This window comes from Copadichromis virginalis, linkage group LG14 (genome assembly GCF_057382275.1).
Source record: "Copadichromis virginalis isolate Kocher_CV1m ecotype Utaka linkage group LG14, C_Virginalis_male_GT1.1, whole genome shotgun sequence".
NCBI lineage: Eukaryota > Metazoa > Chordata > Actinopteri > Cichliformes > Cichlidae > Copadichromis > Copadichromis virginalis.
This window is the reverse complement of record NC_140631.1, coordinates 12,906,190-12,918,585: the sequence shown is the minus strand read 5'-3', so window position 1 is coordinate 12,918,585 and position 12,396 is coordinate 12,906,190. Positions and strand designations below refer to the sequence as shown.

General features: G+C 43.5%; 1 protein-coding gene across 2 annotated transcripts in view; it reads right to left on the bottom strand.

The window, feature by feature from the left end:
* The window catches only part of ankrd13b (ankyrin repeat domain 13B), a 41,632-nt gene that overhangs the window by 4,490 nt on the left and 24,746 nt on the right, over positions 1-12,396 (bottom strand). For both annotated transcript variants that reach the window (XM_085479357.1, XM_085479359.1), the window contains 9 exons: positions 12,127-12,270; positions 11,094-11,334; positions 8,522-8,588; positions 7,696-7,777; positions 4,888-4,952; positions 3,827-3,963; positions 2,784-2,941; positions 2,337-2,525; positions 228-391 (listed from right to left, as the gene is read on the bottom strand). In XM_085479357.1, the coding sequence (XP_085335483.1) occupies positions 228-391; positions 2,337-2,525; positions 2,784-2,941; positions 3,827-3,963; positions 4,888-4,952; positions 7,696-7,777; positions 8,522-8,588; positions 11,094-11,334; positions 12,127-12,270 (1,247 nt within the window). The remainder of the gene's footprint in view (positions 1-227; positions 392-2,336; positions 2,526-2,783; positions 2,942-3,826; positions 3,964-4,887; positions 4,953-7,695; positions 7,778-8,521; positions 8,589-11,093; positions 11,335-12,126; positions 12,271-12,396) is intronic.

Below are 12,396 nucleotides of genomic sequence, written 5' to 3'. Positions count from 1 at the left end.
GCCAACTGTCATAAAAGCCAGCTAGACTGAGAGTCTTCAGTAGAAATAGGAACCCTGCTGTAGTCTTTTTAAACGACTATGCTATCTGGATCATTGCTAACTGTGCATGTGTAGCCTGAGCAAAACATATGAAGCAGTTTGATTTAGCTAATAGCCAGTTAAGCACTGATTTAAGCTCCCCGCAGAAGAGAAAAGATGATCTCGCAGGAGTTTCACATTGAAGCCACCTGATCGTATTCGGAGCCAGCCTCCAGAAGGCTCTGCTGTATGGCAAACTGCAGCAGATCCTCCTCCTCCTCCCTCATGCTGTCTCTCTGTTTGCCTCCTAGCATGGTGTATCCAGGTGGGGCCTCAAACACACACGGGGGAATCTCGCTGGCTCGACAGGACACTGCAGCACACGGGGGGGAAGGCAAAGGGCAAGAGATGGGAAGGAGTGTTATCTGGCAGTAAAGGAGGCTAAAGGAGAGGAGCGGAAAAATACAAGAGGTTTTTTTTCTGAGTAAAAGAAAGCACGAGGAGACTTAAACCCTTGAATTAACAGATATTGCACACATTTACAAGTGTCAGCCTGTCACTCAGCAGAAGTTTGGGAGAAAGCAGACAAATCTGGCAGGAAACACTTCATATTTGCAGATTTACATGTGTCACCTATTGAGGCAAAACCTCAGTCTATTGACCCAAAGCCTGTAATAAAGTGTACTTTTGCACCTGACTATTTTCAGAGACATTAGCCACTAAATACTCACCAATGAATCATTCAAACTCAAAAACTCAAAGTATGAATCCGTGTTGTGTCTCACATAACAGTCAATAAGAACTAATTTTATATTGTAACATTAGACACTTTGTTACTAGGAGACTGGTCTCAGTGGTTGTAAGTGGGAAGAAAAGGCTGAGGTAAATTACACTTAGCATCAGTGGCAACGGGTCTTATGGAGTGATGAACCCAGATTTGAAATGTTTGCTTCAAATCATCATCAGTATGTCTGAAGAAGATCGAGAAAGAGGTACAGCCATCTGTAAAACATGATGTCATCATCTGGAGATTCATTTAAGTGGTGTTGGGATTCTTTCAAAAAGCATTTGATTGGCATAGCTTCATTTTTTTCAGCATGAAGGTCCCAAACACATTTCCAATGCAGTAAATACCTGGATAGAAAAACACACAATGTTGATCGTGCACTGGCGTCCCAAAGCCCAGACCTCAACATTACTGAGAGAGTGTGGGATCATCTTCACAGAAAAGAGCTTTAAATGTCCGACAAGAAGCCTGGAGAAGTATTCCTGAAGACTATGTGAAGAAACCTTCCTAAGAGAGTTCAGGCTGTGTTGAAGAATAAAGGTGATCACAGCAAATATTGACTTTGAAGCTCGTTGGAATTGTAAAAACTCTGTTATTTTTGTGCACGTGTCCATGCAAATCGCTGCACCTACTTCCCATTTTCCTAGAAACATATCAAGACATGAGGATTGCCTCAAGACATTTGCACAGTAATGTGTATTAGCTGAAATTTCCAAAGTGTATAATTAGAGTATTTGTAATTAACACCCAGCAAACACTGGTTAGTCAGAGGTGTTGTATCCCATTGCCAGAAATAGCAAAGTAAAGGCAGGCGGTTTCTATGTCAGATGCATTGGACTGGATGTTTTTTTAGGTTCAAAGTCAGGAGTGTGGCTGTATTAGTCACCACTGCTGTTTGCCTTACGCAGCAGCAGTATAACTGATAGATGCAGCTTCTGGGTTGGAACAATGAAGCCAATGCATACACGCCTGAAAACCTGCACTCTATCTAAAGGCCACCAGATGGCAACAGCTGTGGTTGCAAAAAACCCCAAAAACGTCCACTACTATAGAAGTCTGGGCGAAAACAGCTTCGTGCCCTGACCACTGCAAACACTTTCCTGATGAGTTTATGGGCTCAGTCACTAACTAAAAACTAAACGCTCATCTGGAAGACATCTAAAGGAGACTCCAGAGAATTACGTCATGGTAGTTACATCCAGTTTATATGCTGTCCAATAAAGCTACAGACATTAACGTAAAATATGTCTCTATGCAGATAAACCAATGACTACAGTTTGTTATGATCTTCAAATCTGATAACTTGCTGCAGGATTACATGTCCCACGCAGGGGTGTGTCTAAAAGGGGGCATGTGGTGTACTCGGCTCAATTTAGTTCAACGATTTGGTGACAATATTTTGCAGACTTACATTATTAACACAAAATATACATATAATAAATTACACTGATGTTTAAAAAGAATATAACATTTTTTTGTGGAGCGGTAAAAGAAAAAGCTTCTACAGACATTCTACAGCTGAGGCGCTTACTGGTGGAACTAGAGCTGGAGACGCTGGACGAGTCGCTGCCCGGAGAAGGGGTGTCTGTCCTCGGGGTGTCCCTCTGTCTTTCGCCCTCCACCACCACTTCGTTGTCAGCACGGACACCGGCTCCCTCCTCACAGCCATTCAGGTTACTAAAGGTGATCCTGGCATTCAGGATGTGGTAGAGAGGGATCTCTGTAAGGAGAGGAGAGAAATTTCACCCCCATCCTCCAATAACACACATGTCCTTTATATCAGTTATTCTGTTTTTATGATTGATACATCTTATAAGTAATTTGGTCATTTCTTTACACCCTTTCTCTGCATGTCTTAACTTTCCATTAATCTGTGTGTCCATTTTCCAACCTTTCCATAACTGCGCCCTCCCCCTTTATTTAAACAGCACACATCTTAGCCCCCTCCCATCATGCGTCTCAATCTCACAGTGCTCACCAATCTTGACAGGGAAGCCAGGCGGCAAACGCAGAGTGATGAAGTCACGCAGCTTAGCGAACAGGGCGTTCGAGATCGCCATGAGATCGATGATAGGCACCACTTGTTCTGCCAGGGAAAGAGGGTGGGACTCACACAGCCACAACTTAGCTTTAAACCTGGGAACGAGCACACGTATGGGAAAAGAAAGAAGGCAGGAAGAAAGAGTTAATTAATAAATATCAGCAAATACATTTCTGACTAAAGCATAATTGAAGCAATTTATGCTCTTGCTCAGACAGTTAAATGTTTGCCCGGAGGAAGCTGCACAAAGACATTGATCACATCAGCTAACAGTGGCTGTCCACAAGCTGCTGAGTCGTTCTCAAACCGAGGCCGATCGATTCTCATATTCTAATTTGTCCAATGAATGAACACAAGATTGAGAGGCAGCTCTACAACCTCAGACCCGTCGTCCTCCTGATGTCCAGCAACTTTTCATTACCCGCTTGAAGAACGATGGTACTGGAAATGTCCGAAAGACCCAAAACACAGAGCAACAACCCCGATTTATGGGCAGCGGAATAACATCAGCTATGTTACAAAAAACACCTGAACACTCAGATCATTCTTTTATTTGCTTTTACTTTCCTCACTGAGTTCATATTTTCACTTCTTTTGCTTTTTGCTCCCTGAGTGACACAGAAAGCGTTCTTTCATTTCTTTTTTGTTTTGTTCCATTTGTTAATACGCTGGAGCGAAGATGATGTGCCATGAGTCATCGAGCCAGAGCTGAGTGATCGACTGCAGAAACCCACTAATTGCTCGACTCTCCACCAGCTTTGTAAAAACCTGAGTGTTTGTCTGCCGCTGTCATCTGGCTGCCTTTCACCTCAGAAGCTCGGCGGTCAGCTGCTGCGGACGGCCGATTTTCCTCTGGGCTCTTCTCTGTCCATCATTTTGTCAGCTCTGACAACGACTCTGCGACTCAGGGCGACTGTGCTCTACGCATGGCTGAATGTTTGGTTTGTTTTTTTGTTTCTTTTTCCGTGGGCACGTGTCACCTCTGCGTCTTGGTTGTGAGCTGGCACGGGTGGCCGATATCCCTCTGAGTGGTCGTCGAGCTGGGGTTGAAGTATTCCTCGGCGGTCAGCGCAGCGGGGTTTGTCACCACGGGGGACGACATCTGGGTCACCAGAGCCTGGGCAAAGTGAGGAGTGAATAACATGAATTTACAAAAAAAAAGATCCAGCTATAACATGTCTCCGTATTAAAGATAGTGAAGCTTTTACAGCTGTAGAAAAACGACTCTGTTCGCAGGGATGCAAAGGACTATTAATCAATACCAGAGGCTTTTCAGACTCACTTTCTCTGCTATTCTCTACTCTGTAGAGATTTCAAGGCTTTCCTTTTACCTACTGGCATTTTTTAACAACTCTTTGAAGGAGTCGTGCTCAAGCCAGAAGTTGTGAAAAAATTGATAAAGCGGTTTCTTATTTCACTATTCATCATTACAGCGGCTGGCTCGCTGCATTAATAACTATCTCGGTGTGACGCATGACTAAACCTGTCAAAAGTAGGAACAGCCATTCCTGCTACGGGCAAACAAAGAGTTGTGAAACAGAAGAAGTTTACGGTTTGGCAAAATAGCCGATTTTGCTTTGCGGGTCTTTGCAGTGCTAAGCTACAAGCTCAGGATACATTCATTGTCTGTGCACCAATTTTATCTGTTGCCCAAAAGAACTTAATGGGAAATTCAATTTTTTTGGTGTGTGTGTGGATGATGATGTGCAGAGGCGACAGGGAGGGGAAGCGAGTGAAGAGCCAGAATACAGAAATAGGAGAAGCAGGGAGGTATGAGTCATTGGTGCTCGGCAGCAGAAACAAATTAAAAAAACATAATCAATATCTGAGAGCGGTTTGGAGCCTCTGCTGTTGACACGGTCGACTCGACAGTCGGGATTCATACACTGCCTGACCATCCAAAGAGGAGGCGATCGAGTTGGGGGCGGGGTAACGCTAACACGAGAAGGTAGGAAATGTCCCTGAAAACAGCGATGACAGTCACAGCGCCGATTGCCGTTCATGTTTCACGTGACGGTGTTCAAATCGAGTGTGTGCTCACCCCGTTATTAGGCCCCATGTGCTGTTCTGCAATCCCGAGGAAGTTCTGCAGTGGAGTCTTCCCACCTGCTCAGACACACAGCGGCAGCAACAAGTAAAAAAAGAAATGCACTTATATAATCACAGCACATCCATACAAACTACATGCTGTCCTGTTTGTTTTACACATTTACTTCAGATTACTGCACAGCCCTCTGTGTGGGCTCATTTATCGCCGCTGCAACTGTCCACAGTGTCATTTTGCTCTATAATGCTCTGCTCAGGATGCCTTATTGCATTACATGAAGCTTTTTGTAATGCACTCTTATCTACGAGGAGCCAGCATGAACCAAGGCAAGCCAGCTTAGGTGGTCTAGCCTAAATATCAGCAGATCTCACAGCAGAACCTGATACGTGAGTAATTACGGACTACAGCTGGACAACGAGAAGCCCTCAATCTCAACATTGTTCTTACTTTTCCTACTTCCACCTCTTGACTTGACCTTTTCCTGCTCTGAGGCTCTCTCACCCTGCTTTGCTATAGTTCATTAAATCATAGACATATTTCCCCCCCTCAGAAAAAAGTTCAATTCTTTATCTCATCCATGTAAGATGCCAGTTGAATAGCACTTCTTCAAGACGACGATTTTAGTGCTCCAATAAAAAAGAGAGCGAGGGCATCACTTTTGGAGATATGTCACCGTCATTATTCTGGGAAACAGGCACAGCAGTAATGGGAGAAAAAAAAAATCACATTTGTCACACAAATCAAAAGATAATACAAGAATCTTGAGAATATTTGAGGTCTTAACGGCCAATTCCTGCTACGGGACCACATGAGGCATTCGCTCATCACCCAAAATCCAGTCTAAGACATTCAACATGCTTGTCAAACTTTAAAGCACATTTATTGTAGATGCCTGTGTTCCCTTTTCCCCACTCTATTGTCATCTCAGACCGGCCCTGTCAGCATGTGGGGTGAAGTGGAATCATCTTTTTTTGGCTTAGGAAGGTTCCTAACTGGGTGAAATGACCTGGTGTCCAAATGACACCCACTTCTATATACTGGCACCTAATTTAGCTGTTTCCTGCAGAGTCTCAACACTGGCATCTTACAATGGATTTAGAAAAGTTGTTGATTATCATCCCAAACCATAGACTGGGTCAAAATAATTTGTTTTCCTCTGAGAGTGTGTTTGCAGCCCACACACTGTCAGTGAGCTTGTTCACGCTGCACTTTGGGTAGGAGTGGCACTTATTTCCACATCACCTGGACTTGCAAATGAGGTCACTTCACTTTCGGTGGTGGTGACTAAGAAAACCCTCCCCTATCTTGAGCTGCATCGTTTCCATGACATCACGATGTGCTCCTAGACATCACACAGGTGGAAACTTGTCCCTCTCCTGACTAACTATTGAGGAAACAGTGCTTCAAAAATGATGAGTGACGCACCAAATAACCTTTTCAGTTATCCATACACAGGCAACTTTTTATGATTACATGGGTTTAAAAAATTGTTCTATTATTTTACATTTGATTTACATAGTACTAAATCACAACATCAGTTACCTCAAGGGGCTTCGTATGTAAGGCAAAGAGCCCAGAATAATACAGAGGAAACCCCAACAATCAGATGACTCCCTATAAGCAAGTGCTTGATGACAGCAAGGAGGAAAAACTCACTTTTAACAGGACAACACCTCTGAGGGCTCTGCTTCCCATTCTACCCCAGAAACAACACAAGCCAGCAGTCTGAGAGTTAAGTGCTCTACTGGGGCGATGTGGTACTTGGAGGCCTTTAAGATATGGTGTGTCCTTGTATGTAAATGGACTTCGCATACAGACAAATGAGGATAAAGATTTGGCTTCACATCAAACTTCTTTCTTAAACAATGAGAATAAACAACTAAATAAGGTGGAAACATCTAAATTAATTCTGATTCTAATGGTTCAAGTCCCGTCTACTTTCAAAAGCTGTATATTGCAAAATACCAAAAGTGAAATCTGCAATCATAAACTCCAGGATCATTCCTAAAATTAGACATCGAGGGGTTTAAAAGATCCACAGTGGAGAAACTCAAAAGCTGCTTTTCATTTAGATCTGAGCACCCAAAAAAAAAAAGTGAGCAGCTTGATAGTGTGTGGTTTGGACGTGGTGGTGCGGTTTGTCTTTATCAAACCAGAAACTGAATAAGTACTAAAAGCAGAGCAAAGGTCCATCACTATATTGTGGTTTTTAAAGCACTGATCTACATTTCAGCCTTTGGTCATCTAATCTGTCTACAGCTGCTGATGATACAGTGTGTGCCTCTCCTAGGATATATAGGAGCACTTAAAGGTTTGTTTTTTAAATTCTTAACAGCGTTAACAAAATGATGAAAAGTAGCTCGAGGAAATGGGCAAATGGACCGAGTCACTCATTCAGGAGTCAGTGTAGCGTCTCCGAGAACACTTTCCTCGTGCATATTAGCAGAGCGCAGATGGGGATTGTGACCTGGGAGAGAGGAGCTCTCTCAGAAGAGCATGTGATGGTTGATCCTGGCTGACAGCGACGGTCCAGGGAGAGAGGGAAACCTGCTAATCCTGTTTGATTTATGATGTGAACCAGAAAATGAGACCGAGCCACCGAGAGAACTTTACGGGCTGTTAGCCGCAGCCTCGGGGTGATCTCATCGAGCTCAGGTGAGAGGGATTAGTCATCGGTGACTCTTCTATCGGACGTGTTTCGGCACTTGGACTGCGGGTTACAACGGCGCGGAGGACGTAATGGAGAGATTCAGCTGTAGGGGAACAAAAAAGGCGTGACGACATCCTGATGAAGTGACTTACCTTTTATCTTGTTCTTGTTCTGGTCTGACAGATGGTCGGTTCTGGTCCTGGTAATCAGCTCAACATTGGATGCTGCATACACCTGAAAGAGGAAGACACATAACTCCTTTTTTCTGTTCACGCACACTTTACCACCTCATAGCTGTAGCAATAATTCCAAAAACAACTTGTCACCATACAAGCTATAAAGCAAAACCAAAACCCTTAAAGCCGCGATTTTTGTGCACCCTAGTTGCTAGTCTGCAGTCCGACTAGTCCACAGCAAAATGCAGGAATTCCTCAACAGTGACCATAAAAATCAGGCGCTGATTAAATATTGAGCAGGCTGCTGATACTGAGTTTACACTGACTACACACGACTGAAATAAAGAACTAAAAGCTTCCAGGGGTAGAGCAGTTCTGTATGCGTTGTCTGTTTATGTTTGCGACTCTAAATCAATGAAGCAGAAAATAGACAGCAGTATTTTACTGTAGAGCCCATCTGAAGGGCTTTTAAACCCACCGGTGACAGATGGCCCGGTAGTCTGACACTTGCCACCCATTGATCCCTCGAGGGGGACAAAGAAAACAAATTGGGTCAAGGTAACATGGTAATGTATTTTTTTTTTTTTTTACTTGATTTGAGAGGCCATCTGGTCTTTTAGGTGCTGCTGAATCTTGATCGATGGGTTTTTTTTAAAGCATGAAACAACTCTGGATTTTATTCATTCAGGAAATGAAATCCTTCAAGTTAAGTGAACTTTCATGGAATATCAAACTGAATATCAAATATCAAACGGTGGCTGGGCTTTCTCTGGACAGTGCGAGAGATAAGCGAGCCGCTTACCTTTGCTTCATATCCATTCACCGTCTCGGTCTTCTCGCTCCTCCATCCCAGGATGCCCGTCTTGTTCCTGCAACACAGTTTCAGCACATCCCAGGTCATCTCTCTCACGTCTCAAAGCCATAATAAAGCAAGTTCGGTTCCATCTAAGCTCAAGGACACAGTACCCAGGAGAGCTTCCTCTCCTGGGTACTGTGAGAGGAGAGGAAGCTCAAAAAAACCAAGTTTTCTCACAAGAGGAATCCTGAAGACGCTGGCCTTGTTTGTCACCAGTGAAGACGAGCAGTTCAGTGTGCAATTAGCAAACCTGCCAGAAGTCAGCGAGCAATATTGCATCTTCGTGATTTATTCGTGCCACTAAATTCCTCAAAGCTCAAAAACTCACTTTTCAAGGCTGGTTAATCCAATCATTTCAGCTCTTAAGTTTATTAGTGAAACAATATCAGATTTATTTATTTTTTTATTTTATCAGTGACATTTGGGAGAATTCTCCTAAGGGTTGTTACTCAAAAAGCTGTCACGCCTGTCTCCCATCCTACTTTGTTTAGATTTTCGTCAACAACAACTGTACGGGCTGTTTGGAAATTTGCTCCTCTGTGGATAAGCTGTTATAATTATCAAAAGATTTAGTTTAATGGAAAATACTGGCAATCTCACAAGCCTGAACTGTACTTTGCAAAATGTTAGCATGCTAAATAGTATAAACAAGGCCAGAACTACTAAAAAAACAAACTAGCATTGTTCTGTTTAAGTGATACATCACAGACTAACTTGCAGCCTGTTGCATTTTTGTAAATGATTGTTGGCCAAACAGACCCCAAGAGGACCGGCGCTAAACACGAATGCAAACGACTGCCAAGGCATACGATAATCTTCCATCCACTTCTCAAGGTAGTTTATCTTATATATACACCGAAGTAACGGAAAAATATGTCTTTCAAGCTAATATACACTACAGTCCTTTTATGTCCCTTGGCAAGTGGCACATGAATTTGTCTCAATCAGGGAAAGTCTGTAGCCTAAGCATACCGTTTCCTCTGCTAGCCAGCTATCAAGGTCCTTGTCATGGGTTCCCAAAACTTTGAATCCAACTTTTAAAACAGTAAAACTGCAGCGCTGTATTTTTTGTGTGCAAAGTTGCGTAGAGACGTAATAACTCCAGAGCTTTGAGGTGTCCCTGTCTAGGATGCTTGACGAAGCGGTTTGCTGTAAAGCATCCCAAATACATTACTGGACAGGAATGCTGACGGAGCAAAATGCACAGAGGTGACACCGAGGTGCAAGTCTGACAGTGAGATAATTACCCCACCCCAACCTCTCCTCGCTCAATTCTTGGAGTCATTCGTCTCTCTGCCTTCTTTCTCACTTTTAATCTGTTAACATTCACTTCCTGCCGCCGCTGCCTTTCCATCACTCGCCTATCTATCACCGTCTTCCTCTTTTTCCCCTCCTTCCACAAAAAAAGATCAAATATCTCTTTCTTCTGGCTTCTGTATTGTGCTTTCCCGCCCACAGCCTTGCTACCCGTTCATCTTTCCCTCCATTTTTCTTATTGTGTGCCTTCCCCTCATACCTCCACGTCCCAGCGTTAGTTCTGTCCCTCGCTCTCATTCCTTTTTTGTTTCATCTCTTTACATTTTCTCTTCTCCATCCCTCTCTGTCCAAACAAAACTCCCTCTTCCGTTACCCCCGTCCTTTCCTCATCAGTCTTATCTCTCCAACCAACCAGAATAGGATGAATTTTGTCCTCCATGACCCCCCCTGCCTCCCGCCTGCTCGGTCCACTCTTCTCTCCACCTTGTCCAAGTCTTTTTGTCTTTTCCCACCACTGCATTTTACTTGTTTTACAGGCGCCCCCAGCTCGATTCAGGCAGCCAGAAGCTAATTTGTTCCTTCACATCAAGCGTAGTCCTGCAAATTTATTTGGGCACTTTTTGCCTTTTGAGGTTACACAGAGACAGAAAGGATGAAGAAGCGAGTAGTTAAATTAAAATACAATGATTACTATTGACCCAGTGTGACTGCAACTGGATTACAAGACAGCTGCTGCTATTTGAACATTGTTTTTACTTCTTTCAAAAGCTCTACAGTCTTACTTTAAACTACAGCGGGATTTTAGAATAACTATTTTAATGCACTTTTTTGATAGGAACACATTCCCAGATTTTTGGATACAATATTCCAAAAATATGTGCTCTTCAATGAAATTTAACAGTTTGTTCTATGCGACTTTTTCTTGTGTCCATTTCCTCCCACTGCTGCAGCTTTGGTTTGTATTTTCCTACACTTTGTGAAATGCATTTTGACAGCCACCAGAGAACGTGCCTGAACTCGTTCCACTCAGCTGTGGGTTGCAGTGTAGGAGGCAGCAACAGAGAAACGCTGACAGAAATTCAACTCTAACAACAAAAGAGTGATTTTTCTCCACTGGGGAAAAAACAAAACAAAGCAAAAAAAAAAAAAAGAACAGCAGATTAATGGAGCAAGTCCTGTGGCTGAGCTAAAGCTATTTATTAGCTTTGATTTTTCACATCCTGTATATTTTTGTTCAGTACATAGCAGTATTTTTTCTGACCTCTCGAACGCGATGTTGCGGGTGTCCAGCTGCGTGGTCACCACTGGGGCAGACAGCCGGGCCGCTACCTGCTCGTCAGTGGGCTGCATTACTCCCAGAAGGCCCAACCCAGCTGTGGTGCTGCTGCAGGCACCACCCTTCCCCCTGCCCGGCGAGAGCGCTGTGAGGGATGACACGCACAAGGTCTCACGGAACACCAGCTGCCTGTCGTGGTCGACCTCCATCACCTCTGCGCTGGAGTCTGAGAGAAAGACAGGGAGAGAAGGGAAGAGAAAAGTTGAGAGCTTTTCAGTGAGGTGAGAAAGTCCACAAATCTGTGATGCTTAGACAGACAGACAGACAGACAGATACCTGCCTGATACCAAGTCAATACAGGGCCAGTATTGCTGATACCAATATCAATACTGATACTTATAACTTATAAAGGGAGCTCATGAAGGGGAGACCAGTGTGTCATGATTTATGAGCTAAATCATCATCAACAGTTCAGTGAGCTACGTACTGAACTTGGAGGATAGAAATAAGTATCAATCCTACTGTGCTACATACCATTACCAACGCTGGTAAACACACGATGGATTATTGGATCGATCCCCCATCTCTACTTCCCACTACGGGAGATTTAAAGGATACATATTGGAGATAAATTTAGGAAACACAGTTATCGTCTTGGTTTATGAGAATCATTTGAAATCAATACCAGCTTCATGCCTTTGTGATCAATAAAGCCACAGGAAGCAGCGAGTTGGCTTAGCTTAGCACAAAAACAGGAGGAAACAGCTAGCTTTGCGCTCTACTCATTTTGATATTAAACCGTGTTTGTTTCACTTGTGCAAATAATTCTCAGCAAAAACGCAACGAAAGAAAAATGCTAATTGAATTGTGCTTTTGTTGTTCTCACGTCGCCCAGTTTCATCTGTCTTTCACCTCCATTTTTAAATATCAGCACTAGTCAGTGTGGTTTTCTTTGAATGCATTTTGACACACTGCGTGCACCTCACACAGAGCGAGCCAGTCGAGCTCAAACTCTCACCCTGTCCCTTGAAAATGAAGCTCCGGTTTCCTCTCTGCCAGGTCATCTGTTCAAATCCCATCAGGGTGGTGTCAACACGGAGACACTGACCACTCTTCCAAACTCTGTATGTGTCACTGGGGCAGATGCGAGACACCAGGGGCACTAAGGACGAATACAGACACTCTTTGACTCAAACCATGCTGAGCTAGGTCTCAGTTTTCTTTTTTGCATTTGAATTTTTTAAATTTAAGCCATTCTAACCTACACATACAATACAAATGCTTTTCT